We start from the raw sequence: 20,111 nt of genomic DNA, 5'->3' as shown, positions 1-20,111 counted from the left end.
AAACTTTTGAATCCACATCATTCCTACACCCTTCATCAAGGAAATCTGATATGGTTCTACACCTTAAACCTGGTGACCCTGTGCCTCCATATCCACTGCCTTGGGAGGATCCTGAAGGAGTTCTTTGTGCATGTGATTGTGAGCTTGGTTCAAAGAAACCCTTTGATTTTTTAGATTTGTATTGGGCTTCCTCCTCTTCCCTTATGTATTTGGCTCTATCTGCTGCTGACACACCTATACAAGTTTTGATTCCTATTTGTTTATCTCCATCCCATGGCATTTTCCCGCAGAGGTGTTTTTTGGCACGGGTGTATGAACCTCAGTAATTATTGTTGCAATGGGAGCAATGAAATTTAGTGGTTCCATCCCCTTTCCCTGCGTCGGGCCTGTTAACATATTTCCACAATGGGGTTTGGTCTTGTTTAGTTTTTTGAGCTGACTCAAATTCACTCTTCTCCAGCTCCCCCGCAACACTGTGCTACAATAATGTGTAGGTGTTCAAAAGAACATCCAATGTCTAATATCATGACAGAGATGCTACAATAATGTGTAGGTGTTCAAAGAACATGTAATGTCTAATACTATGACAGGCTTCAGTGATTGTATAGATGCCACCTTTTATTTGATTACATTATTAACAAAGTAACTGGCCATCATAAATCCTGACTGTTGTTCTAAAACCCCTCTTTGGTCACTTAAAAGTGAGTTATAAATTGCATGATAAATGGTTTCCTTGCAGTGATTCTATGTATAGTGTGTGTTTTAATCCACTTGGTAATAATTATTATTACTTAGTACCAAGGAATTTACGGAATATATGGCCTGTTGTTCCAAAATCCATATTTGGTCACTTAAGTAAACAAAAATTTGTGCGATACCCACATGTTTTCCTTGCATTTTTTCTATGTAATATGTGTCTTTTATTCCAGTTGGTTTTTAAATAAAAATTGGACTGTTTTGTAGTTTGGATTGCTCTTTTCAAAGCTACTATTTTATGTGGTGAAGACATTGATATGAACTACCCTTGAGGCCAATCTAATATCCTCAAATTATCTGTAATAGCTGTTGGAATTGGACGATGCAAGATTGGTAATGGGGGTTGCTGGCAGGATACGAAGGATGGACAGTCCTATTCTGCTTGTGTGGTGAGATCTTTTTGTTGCATAATGACGTTCTTTCCTTGACGAGACTTGATTAGGAATTCATTGTTTACATCTTACAAATTTGGAAGTAAGCATTATCACCTTTGCAGCCGACGGAGTCTAAGGGATGCCGCTGTCCTCCTGGTTTTAAGGGAGATGGCATCAATAATTGTGAAGGTATATGAGCCTCCCATACGTCTTTCTTTTCCTCCACTGCAATACAAATTGAAAGGTTGTTGCAATCTTATGAATGCGGGTCTGATTTTACCTTCAGACATTGATGAATGCAAAGAAAAGCACGTATGCCAATGTTCGGAGTGCAGCTGCAAGGATACATGGGGTAGCTATGAGTGCAGCTGTGGAGATGCTTTCTTCTACATGAGGGAGCTTGACACATGTATAAGTATGTTGATAACCTGTTTCTTTTCTGGATAATGACCCATCTTATATTCTGTCAAGAAATTCCTATAATTGTTTTCCATTGCATGCTTGATTTTGCAGGTAAGGTTGAGAGAGTGCCAAAGGTTGGGTGGGGTGCTGTATGGGTTATTTTATTAGGCTTGGTTGCTGCTTCTGTTGGAGCTTATGCTGTTTATAAATACAGACTTAGGGTAAGTCAGAAGTTGGCATGTTGTAATTTCCATTTCTTCCCTTTGTTAGAGGATCCATGTTCGCGTGAATTATTTTCAAGATATCAGAGAATGCCATGAAATGGTATCTAAAACGGTTATCCGTGGCTCACTACTTGCAGTCATACATGGACTCAGAAATTAGAGCAATCATGGCACAGTACATGCCATTGGACAGCCAAGCAGAGACTCCTAATCAGCTTCAGGATGATACATTATGAAGAAAGGGTGAGTTCAAGTTGTTCTGTGGTTGTTGCATTGAAAATTTCTTAGGTTGATGAGCAAGTAGCATTTCTAATGGATCATCAAATTACATTAGATGGTTGGCAGGTAAAATCTGGTTTATTGTTGTGCAGAGCTATTTATACTTACCTATGCTTGGAGGGTAGTCGTTACAGGCCTACTAGAAAGAGCCGCTTCAGTTGCTTGTGCACATTTATTTGATAGTTTTTATTTTATAGTTGTTTGCTCCCAACTTATGAATGGGATTTCATAATTAAGTTGTACATCTAAAGGAGGTAGTCTCTATAATACCTAATGCTTTTGGTTAAGTATTTCTGTAGTCACACAATTTTAATTTATTCTGCTCTTCAATGTGGCAGCATTTGGATCAAAATTTTGTTCTTACCCCTATGGTCCAGACTCCATTGCATAGAAAGCATATTTCAACATTCAAGAATTCGGTGGAAATATTTGTAGAAAGGAAGGTTTGCAAGTATATGATATATCCTTGTAAATTTCGAAGTTTGTGTGATGTATGAATGATTTTTTAAATAAGCTCTGTATATATTTATAAGACCATTTAATGATACAAAATATTTTAAATCAGTGAGTAAAGGAATTATTTCCAGTAGATTATTTAAGTTTGATGGAGATATTTGGAAGTGATATCTGATTTGGTTGATATAAATGATGAGCAATTTTGCTATGGATATTCAGGTTCAGGGCTTATTAATTTTTATTTTTTTTTAACCATAGGATATGGTAACTCAATGGAGTGATCTAGGCTAGGTCCGGGGTCAAACCTATGGACTGCCAGTATAACTCAAGAGTATATCTAACAGCCTGCAAGCCAGATTTACCAATAACTTGTGACTTAGCAAGGGCTGAGGTGCCTAGAGGGACACCAGACTGGACCTCTATCCTAGGGGTCATTTACCCTTCTAGTCTTATCACAACATTGCAGACTATCACTTGTGGGAATTTATCCTGGTGGGAAGGAGAACGAACAGTCTGCCCAACTACACGAGCTATGAACCCTAGACAGATTCTGGGCTTCTTATTGTTGATCATGTTCTAAATTATTAGGTTGATTCTCTCTTTTCAATTACTGGGTAATAAACTTGTTTTTATTGTCATCAATGATGGGATAATTCTGTTGCACTCAACATACTAGCATGTCGGATTAGCATAATACAAAGCAATTTTCAGACACTAGCAGACTCCCTTTAAAGCTATTATATCTTCGTATGTTTCAATTCATTTGATTCTTCCCTTGAAGAAGTAAACCAGCAGTTTGTTTATCTTTGCTGAACTGTATTCTGTTTCCTCACTTCTTCCACCCTCCGTGCCACAGTATGTAAATCCGGAATTGTTTGTCATTGAACCGGATCCTCATTAATTTCCTTGGTTCTTATTTTTTTTTCTTTTGAAGATGCGTGTTTAGATTTTGATCCTAGGAACGTCTCTTATGCATGTTAATTTACGTTCATCTTGTGTTAGCAGGTGGTGGGGGGAATCTAACACACACAGTGGTACGTTGGATGAGTTTGAAGCTAATTTTCTTGAATTGTTAATCCCCAATTTATTTGTGAAATTTTCTCTTTTTCGCGCTAGACATTAATTTTTTGTATTTGCTTGAACACAAAAAAAAAGTTAAAAACATTTTGGAAGTAGGTATTTTTATTTATTTTTAAAATTATGTATTTCTTAGATTCTATTAATTTTAGTAGACAGGGGCCTGCAGGCAGGGCTTTAATCCATGCGCTTCAGAAAATATAAAAACCAAGATTGGCTGTATAGCAGCTGGTCCCTGCCTTAAGCGGGGAGCGGGTGGTTGAGTGAGTTGGTCAGGGATGAAACACTCACCTTTGTTTGGTCAGCCTACTTAATTACTTTCAGCAGCACATTAATAACCTGTAGTGGAGTGTTTAGTTTTTGAGACTCCTTTTAGTTAGACATCCATTCCCCTTTCAGTTACAGTTCTAGTACATAGGCACCATTGCGCCTCCTTGATATTCAAAGCCTGGAATATTATCCTAGTAATAAGCCGACTGCAGATCCGAATAGCACTCTGACTCACCTCTCGAAAAGGCTTCATTTCGACAGTGAAAGCCTGAAACTTGTATCTCTGCACCTAGAAGCCTGGACCTAGAGAACTAGACTGAAATGAATGCTTAACATCACTGCAGAGATACTCATATTTCCAAGTCCTCTGTGTAACGTTCCCTTGTGTCATGTGACTTAGCTCCATGGGAATCAGAGCATGGACCTGCACAGTGTGCCAGATTAGAGGCCACATCCTAGCAACAGTGGAACCAACTGTCATAAAGGACTAATTTATATTATTATTAAAAACTGTCTATACAAATAAACTCAGTCCTTTATAAAGAGATTTAAGAGGTGAGTTTGCATTCTTAGGCTAATGGTTAGTGTCTAGGAGCTTTGATCATTGACAACAGTGTAGTCACAATACTTTTTAAGCTTTGATCCATAGAAAAAATAGAATCATACATCAACATTGAATGCACGTGTGCACAACAGTAGTGAAATCAGGGATCAAATACAATAGGATGTCAATTTCAGCATGGCTTCCTTTTTCATCTATGTGTAAGAAATATATATCCTGAGAAAGATAAGAACCATATTTGTATTCTCGAGTTTTGAACTTGAAAATGGATTTCTTGCAAACTTCAAAGCACAATCAGCAAACTCATTCTAAGAGCAATGTCATAACACCAACTTAAAAGTACAAAAATCAGTGAGGAACAAGATTATTTAATGAATAATTGCCTCATAGAGATATATAATTTCTTAACAGTAAAGCAACTTTGCAGATTTCATATTTGAGTAACCAAGAAGAAGCCCACTAGAATGGCATCAACTTCTATTACTATATGCTACTGAACCATACATGTGGATCCATCTCTATAGGTTGGGCATCTGCAAAATTCTAAACAAATGCAATAGCATGGATCTTTGAGGTTCATTGAGGTTTCAATAAACACATAGGTATTGTAATGTTCCCAAATTTTGTGCGTGCAAAATCACTTAGGAGTTCTGCAATTTTGGAAATAATTAACAAGGGGACTTAAATTTGCCTAAGGAGACTTTATTAAAGAAGGAGAAAGGATGATATTTCCTAGGCAAGTTGGATGTCACTTTAACTTTATAAAGTGGAGTATCATAAAGTGACTTTATAAAAGTGAATTTAATAAAAAGAAAAAAAATAATAAAGAGAGAAAAGGGAAGGTGAAGATGAAAAGACAAAAGGGAAGGCAAAGATGAAAAGACAATCCTAAACTCGTTAAAGAAAAGAATTGAGGAGACTCTAATTCATTTGGACATTGTGTGAGTTTGAAGAGAGAACTCTTGGAGAGAGTTGGAAGAGGAAGCTGAAGGCTTTGGAGCGCTAGCTGCCATAGCAGACTTCGGTGTTGCGCCGATACCCCCTAGTCTGAGAGTGAAATCAGTCAGATTTCACTGTAGAGCTTCAATGGAGAACAAGATTTGCAAGAAAAACTGAGATAGAGGGCATCAGTAGCTCAATTCACATCTTCTGAAGGCAACTCGAGCACCCAGTCACAACTATCCCTTATTTTATTGCATGGATGAGTTCCCTGGTTGCTTGGGACTGTATATTGATTGTGAAACTGAGGATAATGGCTGTGGAGCATACTCAGAAGCTTAAACAGGCCTATCAATTAAATTCTGGGCTGCATATTATTTAGAGGAGGGAGCGTATGCACTGTAGGAGGTAATACAAAGCTACAGGCAGGCTGTGTCACATGTTTGGGGCATCAAATCATTTCTCAAGAGGCTGCATCTCCCTTCTGAGCATAGCCACGAATTCTGGAGCATTATAGAGACAATCAAAGGATTATTCCTCACTGCTGTAACCTCATTTAGGAGACTGTCTACCATCTCAAGGCATAGTTGAAGAGGATTGCTGATGTCAAAGACCCTTGTGGAAGGTGAACCTGTGTAGCCTTTTCTAGACCAACTTGTAAATTCTGAGCAGTGTCACCATTATTGAACGCTGAAACGATGTGCTTCAGGGACTGACATGTATAGTTGAGCATATTTCATGGCTGTCAACAATTGCCAGAATTACACTGAAACTGAGAGAAGTTCTGGGGGCTTGGAGAGAAGTTCTGTAGCTGAAATTTGTGCAAGGATGTGTATGGACCAAGACTAGAGACCAAATCGAGTTGAATATCAGCCCATCTTGCTTGCTGAGAATGTGGAAGCTGTTGGTGCAATTTACATATGATTGGGATGAGTTTTAGAGTGAATAACAGTGCTGGACATGGCCAATAAAAGGCTGATAGATATGGTTGTTTTCCCTGAAAGGAACTGATAAGTTGGAGGCATCTTTGTTGAAGCTACATTACCCGGTCCCTCTAGTCCATTGTTTTACCAATTGCATTTGCATTTGATGTGTTTTGGTAAATTTGTGGGTTCATATGAAGTAGAGAACACATTGTCCAGCAAACAAATTTAAAAGATACACCTACAGCAGTTTGCATGTGACATGTTTGACAAAATTTCTAGCTGAAATATTCACTAAAAAAACTCAGAAATTTGAGGTCAATTGGGTAGTTTTCTTGTTTGGAATCTTACAGTGGTATCAGAGCCCTAATCTTGGCTCAACCTTTGGGAAACCCTCCATTTTGGCATTTTATGACAACGTATCATGGCTCTGGCCAGCCGTGGGTGATATCAAGGAGAAAAATTCCAGGACCGGAATTAAAGGCTAAAGGTAACTAAGAGAAATGCCCACTAAAAAATTCGAAAATTACAGTCAAGCTTTCACAAAAGTGACAGAACTTATAGAGGCTTGGGTCCAGTCAAATAAAGCAAGAAAGGAAAAGGAAGTTTGGAGATTCGAAGATAAATCAGTGGCCACAAACACAGAAGAATGTGGAGAAGGATATGAAGTTGGCCTCCCCAGAGATCATCCTCAAAATGGTGATGAAGCACTATGCAAGCCCATAGATGATTCTTTGACAAATAACAGAGAAACCAAAAAGATCAAATTTCGCCAGGAAAATGTTGATTTAGTTTGTCAACCATCTGTTCATGCATGGGATGTGGATGGCACTAATGCTGAAGATTGCTCCATCATTGTCGAAGAAATTATTGCTATTCCACTGCAGAATGACAGGACACTTGCCCAAAGATTAAAGAAGGACAAAACTATGAAAGAGGCTTTTTCCAATTCTTGTAATGTTGGTGGTGACATGAGCAGAATTGGAAAGATAGACAGTGGCAGAATTGGCCTAGCAGTAAATAAATTACTGTCTACTGATGTCTATAATATTGGGCCTCAGTGTATCATGGGAAGCCTCATGGATCATATTCTTTTATTTACAAATGAACCACTTCTATCATATGCAGCAGAAGAGAGGCAGAAAGGAATTTGGACAGCCACTGTGTTTGATCGAGGCAAGAATAAGGAGGTTGGCATGGTACAGGAGTTTTACGAATCAACCTTAGGTGATGAGTTTGCCAATGAAATACAATTCAAAAATCTGTCTGAAGAAAAACACCGTAAGTATATTCACTGGGGTTTTCACAGGGCCTTCCAAAGCAAGTCTTTAAATGTTTTAGCAGACTTGGAAAAAATGGCAGATGAAGCATTGCACCCTACAGGGTTTAATTACAGTAAAAGAACGTCAGGTCTTAAGTCGGAGCTAGAAGATGACAATGATCTGCAAAGGGAAGTTGGTGGCTATGAGAGTGTGGTTAATTTCCGACCTCTTAAGGCTGCTGATGAAGATCTTCTTGAAGCCTTGAGCATGCTACCAAGAGGAATGCTTCCAGGTGATTTTTTGGATGCCATAGTAGTTGGAGTAGACTTGCCAATAAAGGAACTTGGAAGAAAGAGTGCAGGAAATAAACGCCTTTGTTTAATTACACGTGCTCAATGCTTGATCAAAGAACCGAAAGAAGGAACAAAAGAGGACCAGGTAGACATAATTGCTAACCAGATGGAAGAGCATGATATCCAACTTGACATTGTAATTTTCCGACAAAGGATGCCTAGGCGAACTAAATCAAAGTTATTTTGTGAAGATCTTTCCCTTTTAAACATATTTTTGAAGAAAGCACAAGCAGAAGTGGTAGTTGTTGAAAGTTCAACCTCACTACTGGGTGCTATGAAAGGCAGGAACATTTTTGCAGTAATTGTATTAAGAGGAAACTAGTGTTGCGAACATCACGACTAAATCGTGATTTTTTGAAAAAATCGGTGAATTTTTTATTTATTTATTTTTTGTTATCTTATCTAAAAAAATCACGATCCAACGGGTGAAAGTCGTGGGGCCGCGGGACAACGAGTTAGAAAAACGATTTTGTGGTTTTTTTCCTCATTTTTTTTCAGACAAAGGGCAAGAGTGAGGGCTAAGGAGGTGAACTTATCTACAAGGGCAAGAGAGGAGAAAAGTGAAGGAATTTAGCATCCCAAGCAAAAAAAATTCAAGTTTGGACCAAGTTTCTTCAACAAAGTGTGGTTTTCAAGTATGGGCATCAAATTTGGCCATTTTGTTTTTGCTTTTTCCTTGATTTTCCTTGGGTTTCTATCACCCATTTATTTTCCATGACTTTTGATTGGATTTGATTGTGTTTTTTTTTCATTTTTGTTACATATAGTGGAGTGGGTTTATTTTGGTCGAAAATGCAAAAATTTGATTGTTAGGTTTATTAGTTTAATTTCTTCTTGTGCCCTAGTTTTTTTCCATCATTTTTGCTTGGGTTTGAATGTGTATTTTTCCCATTATTGTTGCATTGAGTTGAGGGTTTTTTTGTAAAAAATTCAATATGTTGTATGTAAATTTTAATTTTATTTTTTCAACTTGCAACTTTTCTTGTGCCCTAGGTCTAACTTCAAACTTCATCTTACATTAAAACTCAAGAGTTCAACAAAGTTACAAACATGCCAAGGAAGTTAGACCCTTTGTGAGAATTTGGTGAACCTGATGGAAGGTTTGACAAATCAAATTTGACTTGCAAGTTATGTGAGCATCATATGACAAGGGGTGTATACAGATTGAAGTATCATCTTCCACAAATTCCTGGACATGAGGTAGGGCCTTCCACAAATACAAATCCAGGAACCATTCGAAGAGCCCTCAGATAATGGGAAGAAATTGTCCAAGTCAGCTCTGAAGAGTCAACTAGCAGTGATTAGAGTGTTAGGATTGGGAGGTGAACATGAGAGTGGTATTGGTTCTACTTCAACATCAACATCTACAACCAACCCTGTAGCTGCCTCATCATTTTTTGTTCCTAGAACCACACCTGGTTCACAACCATCTATCTCTTCAGTTATTAAAAAAAGGGAGAAAGAAGAAGCTGACAAGTTGTTGGGCAAATTTCTTCTTTGGAGTGATATTCCTTTCAGCGTTGCAAGGAACAATCCATTTTTCCATCTCGCGGTTGATGCTATTGCTATTGTTGGCCCAAGGTACAAAGTCCCTTCTTATGATGACTTCAGAGGGTGCATTCTTCAAAATGAAAGGGTTGACAACACTAAGAGATTGGAGGAGTCAAATGGTTGGACCAATCAAAAGGGTAGAAGCCTTATTAACTTCTTGGTTAATTGTCCCAAGGGGACAATGTTTATGAAATTTGTTGATGCATTTGCAAATATCAAAGATGCATGGTTATTATGTGATTTGTTGGATGTGTTCATTCTAGAGGTGGGTCCACAACATGTTGTCCAAGTCATAACGGACAATGCTGCAAATTATCTTGTTGTTGGCAAGATGCTTATGGAGAGACACCCTACTTTATTTTGGACACCTTGTGCTGCACATTGCATTGATTTGATGTTGGAGGACATGGGGAAAAATCCTTTTGTCAAGGATATTGTTGAGTCATCAAAAAACATCACAAAATTTATATATAATCATACATCTGTGCTTCATTTGATGAGAACATTCACCAACAACAAGGAGTTGGTGCGCCCCGTCATTACACAATTTTCCACTAGTTTCATATCTCTTCAATCTCTCTTGAATTCTATGTGGGATGTGAAGAGAATGCGTCTTTCAGAGGAGTGGCATGCTTTGGCATTTAACCGCAAACCAGAGGGAGAGGCCATATGCAGGTTAGTTTCATACTAGGAAAGCTTTTGGGCCGGATTACAGGAGGTGTGCATCATTACTGAACCTTTGGTAAAGGTTCTTCGATTAGTTGATGGAGATAAGCCCGCAATGGGCTACTTGTATGAGGCCATGGATAGGGCCAAAGAATCCATTCAGACCAACTATGATGATAAGGGGGATGAGGGGTTTGAGAAACAACAACTCCTATGGGAAGTGATTGATGAGTGATAGAACAATACACTCCATTGTCCCATTCATGCTGCAGGGATCTACCTGAACCGCGCATTTGCTTACTCCTGTGTTTTCTTATTTGATGCTGAGGTCATGGATGGATTTTTCACTTGTGTTCAGAGGTTGGTGCCATCTCCAACAGAACGTGAGAGGCCATATGCAAGTTAGTTTCATACTAGGAAAGCTTTTGGGTGGGAATGCAGGAGGTGTGCAACATTACTAAACCTTTGGTAAAGGTTTTTCGATTAGTTGATGGAGACAAGCCCGCAATGGGCTACTTGTATGGGGCCATGTATAGGGCCAAAGAATCCATTCAGACCAACTATGATGATAAGGGGATGGCGGGTTTGAGAAACAACAACTCCTATGGGAAGTGATTGATGAGTGATGGAACAATACACTCCATCGTCTAATTCATGCTGTAGGGATCTACTTGAACCCCGCATTTGCTTACTCCTGTGGTTTATTATTTGATGCTGAGGTCATGAATGGATTCTTCACTTATGTTCAGAGGATGGTGCCATCTCCAACAAAATGTGCAGAAATCTCCAAAGAAATGGAGATACACAAGATGGCAGGTGGCACATTTAGCTTTGACATGGTTGTTGTGGATAGGAAGACTAAAATGCCAGGTAAGCTTTAGTTTGTTTCAAATTTCATTGTCTCTTCAAGTTCATAACTTATACTTTGCTTCAACTTTCAAATTTTATTTTTTCTTCTTATGTTTATCTTATTTGTTGTAGATGCATGGTGGAAAAGCTATGGTGGCAGAGTACCCAATCTCTAAAGGCTTGCCATTCGAGTGCTCAACCAAACATGTAGCTCCTCGAGATGCGAGTGCAACTAGAGTGTATTTGAAAAATACACACCAAGAAGCGCAACAGGTTAAAATATTTTAAATTTCCAATTACTTTTTTGAATTCATTAAATAATATATATATTTTTTATAATTATTATTTTATTATTTATAATTTATTAATTTATGACCCTTGTACAGGTTGGAGTCCCAACGACTTAATGACATGGTCTGCGTCTACTACAATCTTTGATTATGGGTGAGGCAACTTGAGAGGACACATGATGTGGAGGCCATCTCATTGGATGGGATTGACACCACTGCTGCATGGAGGGTTGAGGCCGACAGGCCTATCATGGAGTCGACCGCTGATTGGTTAGAGCAGGAGGTAGTGGAGGGGGTAGAGGAGGAGGAAGAGGAGGAGGAGAAACAAGAGGAGGAGGTGACATCACCTACCTAGGCTACCCCTGTCACCAGTAGAGGACGTGGTCTACCTCCTATAGCTCCTAGTTCTTCAACTGCTAGAGCACAAGATAGTCCACTGCCAACTCCACCACCATCTACATCTAGAGGGAAAGTTGTTGCATTTTCTCGCAAGAGGGGTAGAGCAAATCAATAGTATTAATTATTTGGTTCATTTCATTGTATATGACATTATGACTCATGATATGAGATACTTTATTATATTTTTTGTTGATATTTTGAGGCTGATTTGGGACTCAAGACTTAGTATTCAGGACATTATTCACTGTTATGTGTGATGTAGCACTAGAAATGATATTACACATCTTATATATTAGTTATTTTATCATATTTATGTGTCAATGCATTTATTTTATGTTGTGGATGCTTTAGATATTAAAAAAATTGAATATTTTTGTATTTGCCTATTTTTCCCAATTTCCGATTTTGGACCCTCACCAATGTAATTCCGATCGCGATGTTCGCAACACTGGAGGAAACACATACCATAAAATGATGGATTGCATAGCGGCACTACGAATTGGATGGATACAACAAGATGAGATGGAACATTTGGAAAGATCATTGTTGGGTGCCTTGGCCATCATTTTTGCCGGCTTAAAAAGATAGTTTGCACGGTACTTGAACACATGGCCTCAAAACCATGTTTTGATTCGGCTAGCGTCAATAGACTCTGGTGAAAAAGGAAACTCAAGGCAGTGCTTTGGTAATTAGTATTCTTGATAGGCACAATCGTTTGAAACTTGAAAAAGACCAATTCTTTGGTGCATCAAGGAGTTGACACTTCACTGACAGGATGAAAACAAGCAATTTGAACATAGGAACCATGGAGATTGTTTACATCACTCAAAGCGCTAAAGATTTAAAGATCAAAGACACCATTGAGCATAGCATCATAAAAAAACTAGAGAGACGCAGAAGGTAACAGGGGTGTTTCGCCTAACATGCTGATGGTTGAACAAAAGGGCCATTTGAAACTGGCCAGCCTTCTGTTTGCAGATACTTCCATGAAGGTTGATAGAACAACTACTCCAGCAGGTAGAGTGGGTTCATCAATACAAGAAATTACTGAGCAAATGGGGTTCAATTGTACGAAGGCATTCAACAGGTGGATTTGGGATCCTGGCATAGATATGCAGATTCTGGATCATTTACAACTAGAGTTTCCCAGGTATGTGTGGGATCCGGGAATACAGTTCCAATTGCTTGAGGACAAGCAATTTTTGGCGGGGAGGACTGTAATGTTCCCAAATTTTGTGCATGCAAAATCACTTGGGAGTTCTGCAATTTTGGAAATAATTAACAAGGGGACTTAAATTTGCCTAAGGAGACTTTATTAAAGAAGGAGAAAGGATGATATTTCCTAGGCAAGTTGGATGTCACTTTAACTTTATAAAGTGGAGTATCATAAAGTGACTTTATAAAAGTGAATTTAATAAAAAGAAAAAAAAATAATATAGAGAGAAAAGTGAAGGTGAAGATGAAAAGACAAAAGGGAAGGCGGAGATGAAAAGACAATCCTAAACTCATTAAAGAAGAGAATTGAGGAGACTCTAATTCATTTGGACATTGTGTGAGTTTGAAGAGAGAATTCTTGGAGAGAGTTGGAAGAGGAAGCTGAGGGCTTTGGAGCCCTAGCAGACTTCGGTGTTGCAATGATACCCACTAGTCTAAGAGTGAAATCAGTCAGATTTCACCGTAGAGCTTCAATGGAGAACAAAATTTGCAAGAAAAACTGAGATAGAGGGCATCAGTGGCTCAATTCACATCTTGTGAAAGGCAACTCGTGAAGAAATTCAACCACCACTTCGGTTATCAGTTTTCCTTATCACTCCATGCATTTAGTTTTAAATCCAAGCATGATAAAAATTCCAAAATCTGGAAATGACAATATTTTTTGAAAACACAAATTTAGAGATTTCACAATTGCTGAAATTGCAGAAATAAAACACAGCAAAATAATGACAGCCACACAGAAAATAACACAGTGAATTTTTTGTCAATGTGACCCTGGAAAAACTCCCTTACAACTCTTGGGGAAAACCAGTTTGAGAGCTTTTCTTTATTTCTGAAAATGCTTTTACAGAGACTAAAATACACAGTAAAAAATTCTAGCAACCACAAATTACAACTTTTCTCAATTTCTGTGGTTGAACTTGCTTTGAAAATCGTGCCAATCAGCAAACTGCCAAAACAGAATTTTTTTTCCAACAATAAAACAGCGTTAAATGCTATACGGCTTGCCTTGAAAATTGTGCCCGAAACCTGCTATATGGATTGTACGGATTGTACAGATTTCAACAATGTCTGCCTCGAAATTCGTGCCCAAACTTGCCTCGAAATTTGTGCCCAATAACTTGCCTCAAAATTCATGCCTTTGTTGCTGTCCTTCCTCGATTTCTGTGCCTTTCTCTTGCTGTACAGTTTTGCCTTGGGATGTGTGCCAATAAATGCTGCTGCCCAGATTTGCTGAAATGTCTTCTTGCTACTCTCTTTCACTTCTTCACTGCTAAGAAATTTTCTCCTTGCTCTCTCTTCTCTCTCTCAAATGCTCATGAAAGAATGAATTGATTTTTTTTTTTCTTCTCTTTTCCTTTTACTCTCTAAATGACCTTTTGGGTTACCCTAAGATCTAATGGCTGAGATTCATTTCGATCTAGGGATGAGAATAAATGTGCATTTAATTCTCACTTTTATCTTTTAACTCACCCACTTAAATAAAGACCCACATAGCCTTTTATTTCCATAGTCACTTTTTCACTTTCTAATTCTTCTTTGACTTTAATAAAGTCACCTTTAAATTAGAATGTAACTTTACCACTTATAAAGTCACTTTTAGATTAAATTGACTTTACCACTTATAAAGTCACTTTTAAATTAAATTGAATTTACCACTTATAAAGTCACTTTAGGAGAAAAGTACAAATAAATTTGGACACTTTTCCCTAGGCCAAAGATCAAAGCCTTAGGGAACCACTTGTCCTCTGGTACCCAAATTTTAACAACTCGAGCACCCAGTCACGACTCACAACTATCCCTTGTTTTATTGCATGGATGAGTTCCCTGGTTGCTTGGGACTGCATATTGGTTGATAAACTGAGGATAATGGCCGTGGAGCATACTCAGAAGCTTAAACAGGCCTATCGATTAAATTCTGGGCTGCATATTATTTAGAGGAGGGTGCTTATGTGCTGTAGGAGGTACTGCAAAGCTACAGGCAGGCCGTGTCACATGTTTGGGGCATCAAATCATTTCTTAAGAGGCTGCATCTCCCTTCTGAGCATAGCCACGAATTCTGGAGCATTATAGAGACAATCAAAGGATTATTCCTCACTGCTGTAACCTCATTTAGGAGACTGTGTACCATCTCAAGACATAGTTGAAGAGGATTGCTGATGTCAAAGACCCTTGTGCAAGGTGAACCTGTGTAGCCATTTCTAGACCAGCTTGTAATTTCTGAGCAGTGTCCCCATTATTGAATGCTGAAACGATGTGCTTCAGGGGCTGACATGTATAGTTAAGCATATTTCAGGGCTGTCAACAATTGCCAGAGTTATGGTGAAACTGAGAGAAGTTCTGGGGGCTTGGAGAGACGTTCTGTAGCTGAAATTTGTGCAAGGATGTGTATGGACCAAGACTAGAGACCAAATCGAGTTGAATATCAGCCCATCTTGCTTGCTGATTGAACATGGAAGCTGTTGGTGCAATTTACATATGACTGGGATGAGTTTTAGAGTGAATACCAGTGCTGGACATGGCCAAAGGCTGATGCGTATTGTTGTTTTCCCTGAAAGGAACTGATAAGTTGGAGGCATCTTTGTTGAAGCTACATTACCAGGTTCCTCTAGTCCATTGTTTTTCCAATTGTATTTGCACAGTAATGAAATAAAGGGACTGTTATGGCTATTTTCGTTGTGATGAAATCAATGTACCAGTATTTATAAATTTCTGAGCTGTCATAAAAAATATAGATGTGTTTTGGTAAATTTGTGGGTTCATATGAAGTAGAGAACACATTGTCCAGCAAACAAAATTAAAAGATACACCTACAGCAGTTTGCATGTGACATGTTTGACAAAATTTCTAGCTGAAATATTCACTGGAAAAACTCAGAAATTTGTGGTCAATTGGGTATTTTCCTTGTTTGGAATCTTACAGGTATGGATCTTTTTGTTTCTATTAATGCATAATTTTCATAAGACTTCATACACAAAGCTGTGCAACACTGCAATCATCAAAGCACAATCATCAAACTCCTAAAAGCAGTGGCATAGGATTCAATGCAACCATTTAGTGAGTTCACAAAACAATCACGATAAATCTGTCCTGTGAGATTCATAAACAATCATGATATTGCCAAAAATATGCTGCGACTTTAATCAAAATATAGGCAATCTTTTCTCTGAAATCCTGAACATAATTGACACAAATGGACATACAATATTTGATTGGGAAGACCTAGTATGATTTCAAACTTACTTAAAACGTCAAAATAAGTTGAATTAACCATTTTAAAGGTAAAATTGCAGCTTGTTTTCTTACTTGGATTCTAGCAGTCGTTTTGACATATTACAGGTAACTTTTAAATAAAACGTTAAGTTCGCAAGTTGCTTACATTTCTTACAGCTCAAGGCAATAATGTTAATCTATTTTCCTGTTGAGGGCTTGAACTAACCCAGAGCCTTTGGAGAATCACAGATGCTACCATCAGTGTCACAAACCATCTGTTGGTGTTTCTAATTGAAAGTAACTTGCAAGTCAAAAATCACAACTCAGATCATTTCTATAATCAAAACCTGAAACTGTCTTTTGATCAAACCATTTAGCAGTTTTAATGTTTTAAGAGAACTTTTTGAAGAGATCTGAAATCATATATCAAAAGCAGAACTGCTGTAACAAGAAATAGTAACAAGAGAATATTTAGTAAAAGCCATGTGTGCATTGTGGATAGAGAACTTTGGATGCGGGGCATGGTAACTGCAGATTCATTGGTTTATTGTTTCACTCGCCCAAATAACTGGGAATATCTTATTTCACATTGCAGATAAATATAAATGATGTACTTGGTTTTGGTGTTATTCCAAGTCCTTGACTCCTGCTGATGTTGACAATATCCCAGTTGTAATCTTGTAGCCCATTTAAGGTCCTCTGCATCTGTTTAGATCACGGTGGCATCATTTATGTCTTGTGAGTCACTCTTCAGCCCATGGTTGATTAATGCCCCTAAAATTCATAAGGGAAAGGGAGAGATTCAGGTTAAAGGAGTCAAGGATATCTCTGGTATCATCAGTCAACTACTTTTAGCACAGGATGACCATTAGGAGAGGCAATTCCAACAAGTGCATATGCTTTCTGGGAAACAAAATGGTTTCAAGATGCAATCTAAAGTGAGCATGGATTCACTACTTGGGGCTTGACATTTGATCAGTCTAGAGAACTCTTATTCCTGTCATTGGCTTCTGTTAAAGATTCATCTAATGCAACTCCTTCTGGTGTTGTGGATTTAGGAGTGCTATTGAGTAGTTTAACAAACATCATAATGCAATTTGACCTTCAAGGTATTGATATGTATCTAGCCACAGAAGATGGGTATTTGCTTGCACAAACGGGATCTACTTTCCATGTGGACAAACCTATACTATTGGAAGCTACAAAATCTAGTAATGTTGTGGTGGCAGGAGCAGTTCTGTATCTCTAAAGTACTCCTTGAGAGCCTTTTACCATTGGCTAACCTGAAGGGTTCAACATTGGGATCTTTTACGGTTTACCATAAACGAGGCTCCATAATAAAAAATAAGTGAGCAACCCTTCTCGAGGTCTCAGGAAAGAGCACTTTAGCCCAACAACACAATGATAATGTCAACCCCTATAAATAGAATTTCTCAATTATATGAAGAACTTCCCAAGGTGAGACAGACGCTCTAGTGTTTTGAAGTCCAACATCTAAACTCATCCAAACATCAAGCTCCTGATGAATTTGAAAATTCTGCATTGAACATCTATTCATGGAAAAATATAACAGTTTACCGAAAACGATGTCTATAAAGTGACTGAAAGTAATCTGCAAATTTACCCACGTGATATTGATTGGTAGATAGCTATGTATTGTTACCATTGATCATACTAAAAAAATACCATATATATGGATATACAGTACCATCAATAAATAGAACAGTTTGATAGTTTCCTCTGTTTTATGATATTGTATGATCATAGTCAAAGATATTAGTACCGACCTGGTTGAATCTCTAGCTACTACTCAATCATTCAAAAAACAAAGAACCCAAAAATGCTTAGAAGTCAAAGAGACCAGTCCAATAGGTCTGTTATCAAAACTGGAAAGACTGTTGTTAGAGGAATCCACGACCCACACAGACAAGCTGTAAAGGGTCATTCCTGTAATTTGAAGATCATGTGAACTGTGAATTATTATAAACTTAATCTAGTCAATTAGATCATGCAGGATTGGGCTGTACTGATGTTCGGTGAGGCAGTCTAAGGTGAGGCTGCTGCTAATGAGGCAGATGTTGTGCGTTTAGAGCATGAGGATGAGGATGTACTGAAATCTTTCTCTTTGGTCTTAGTTGCAGCTGCTGCTAATGAGCTGGATGTCATCCCTTTAGTTCAGTACCCTTTATTTCTAAAAAAACCCTTGAAATGTCAAGGCCAATTACCTAATATTGCTTACCAAATGGCATATAAAGCAAAGTTTAACATGAGAAGAAATGGTAGTAGTAATATGAAGGCATTCGGTGAGGGCAGCAGCAGAGCATTGTGAATTGGTGAAATCTCAAGGCCAATGACTTGAAATTGCGTCCAAGCAGTATAAAAAAGTGGAGGACACTAGTATACTGCTTGACACCGTCAAGGCAAGAAGTCAAAAATTGGTAAAAACGATCCAGATGATAAAGGAAAATAAGGTCAATCATGAATGAGCAAAGGGCTATGAGCAGGATTTTGTGCAGTTGGTAGAGAGGGCTCCCATCCATGGGACAAAGCCCTAATGGTCTTGGCCAAGAATGGAGGGGGTAGTGAAGCAAAGGCCATGAGAAAGTCAATTTGGTTGGCCAATTATCCAATTGATATTTGAATGTGCATCATGAGGAGAACAATAAGTAAACACTGGAAATAAGATCAATTTTCTCCCACAACACAAAAAGGGTAAACAAATAACATCACTATCTACAAATCGCTTAATGTGATCCCAGAAGCCTTGAGATCCCAGAAGCCTTTCAAGGCTGATGAATGGCTGTTGTTTGAGATGCAAAGCTCAACTGCAAGCAATGCCCGTGGATTTAAAATGCTGCTAACATGGAATCTTCCAGCAAAACAACTACAACTGGTGTGATGTGTCTAGCCTCAACTATTTATCCATACTCGAGGAGATATCCCTGGTTTCAAAACTGAATCACAACCATGTTGACAGGCCATTGTAAGTTTGGAAAGCTTGTGTTCCAGGCAACCTGCCCAATGTAGTAGTGACAAAGGTCCATATGAATGAGACCAGTGTTTACTACGAATTGCTGGCCACTGGCAACAACACAACCGAGTGAATCTCAATAGATTCCATTCTAGAACGCAAATATGAATCTCTAATTCATATTTTTATCAAAAGCACACTCTAAAACTTATATAAGCAATTCAACATCAAATTATTGCAGAATCCTTGTAGCTTTAATCAAATACTTGGAAAACATTGCAAATACACCCATTTTAACTTGTGTTACTAGACTTCTATAGCACACTTGCATACTAGTTATGAGTAAGCCCTCCTTGAGAGCCTTTTACCATTGGCTAACTTGAAGGGTTCAACATTGGGATCTTTTACCATAAATGAGGCACCATAATAAAAAATAAGTGAGCAACACTTTTCAAGGTCTCAGGAAAGAGCACTTTAGCCCAACAACACAATGATAATGTCAACCCCTATAAATATAATTTCTCAGATATATGAAGAACTTCCCAAGGCGAGACAAACATCTCTAGTGTTTTGAAGTCCAATATCTAAATTCATCCAAACATCATGTTGAAGAATCTGGGGCACTTAGCATTAGTAAGATTCTTTTAGACTTGATAACAATTTGTGAAGTGCTTTTTACAATTTGTCTTAGCTTGATCTTCTTCTTATTATTAGAGTGTGTGTTTACTTCATCAAACTACTATCAAAACAAAGAGACAAGGACTCAAGAAGTTTGCATTTTGCTAGGGCCAAAACCTCTCCCTCTTGGAGAGGAAAACCCCCACGGAATTATTCTTATAGAGATTCCAATTGACGAACACCAAGACCTTGACATTTGACCCTCTCTGCCACTTCAAGATCAAGACACCATTCTTCCTTGTCATCGCTGATATCATCATTATTGCTGCACTATTGAGATCTAACATCATTGTTGTACTTTCACGAAGGTCTTCACCATACCACTGAGATCTCCATTACTTGATACAATGTCTTCATTGAGATCATGATTATCATTGTCCAGATGTCGAGACAGTGTCATGT

The 20,111-nt window shown here is 38.2% G+C and overlaps 2 protein-coding genes across 3 annotated transcripts; both read left to right on the top strand.

Moving 5' to 3' along the window:
* Positions 1–996: 996 nt before the first annotated feature.
* LOC149158533 (vacuolar-sorting receptor 4-like) lies at positions 997–2,624 on the top strand. Of its 2 annotated transcripts, none has more exons than XM_089437764.1 (6): positions 997–1,145; positions 1,253–1,319; positions 1,417–1,545; positions 1,644–1,753; positions 1,894–1,999; positions 2,374–2,624. In XM_089437764.1, the coding sequence occupies exons 3-5, from the start codon at positions 1,521–1,523 to the stop codon at positions 1,990–1,992; spliced, it is 234 nt and encodes a 77-aa protein (XP_089293890.1). In that variant the 5' UTR covers positions 997–1,145; positions 1,253–1,319; positions 1,417–1,520; the 3' UTR covers positions 1,993–1,999; positions 2,374–2,624. The 2 variants fall into 2 exon arrangements, with proteins under 2 accessions (XP_089293890.1, XP_089293889.1); XM_089437763.1 differs by having other exon boundaries at positions 1,000–1,145; positions 2,128–2,624.
* A 3,394-nt stretch (positions 2,625–6,018) lies between these two features.
* Positions 6,019–11,565, top strand: LOC149158532 (uncharacterized). Its single transcript, XM_089434025.1, has 3 exons — positions 6,019–8,175; positions 9,082–11,216; positions 11,330–11,565. The coding sequence occupies exons 1-2, from the start codon at positions 6,766–6,768 to the stop codon at positions 10,117–10,119; spliced, it is 2,448 nt and encodes an 815-aa protein (XP_089290151.1). The 5' UTR covers positions 6,019–6,765; the 3' UTR covers positions 10,120–11,216; positions 11,330–11,565.
* Positions 11,566–20,111: the final 8,546 nt, after the last annotated feature.

Source organism: Pinus tabuliformis, chromosome 5_2, assembly GCF_031772625.1.
Source record: "Pinus tabuliformis cultivar Carrire ecotype Pingquan chromosome 5_2, CPIR1, whole genome shotgun sequence".
NCBI classification, from domain to species: Eukaryota; Viridiplantae; Streptophyta; class Pinopsida; order Pinales; family Pinaceae; genus Pinus; species Pinus tabuliformis.
The sequence above is the reverse complement of the archived record's forward strand: the minus strand, read 5'-3'. Positions and strand labels throughout refer to the sequence as shown.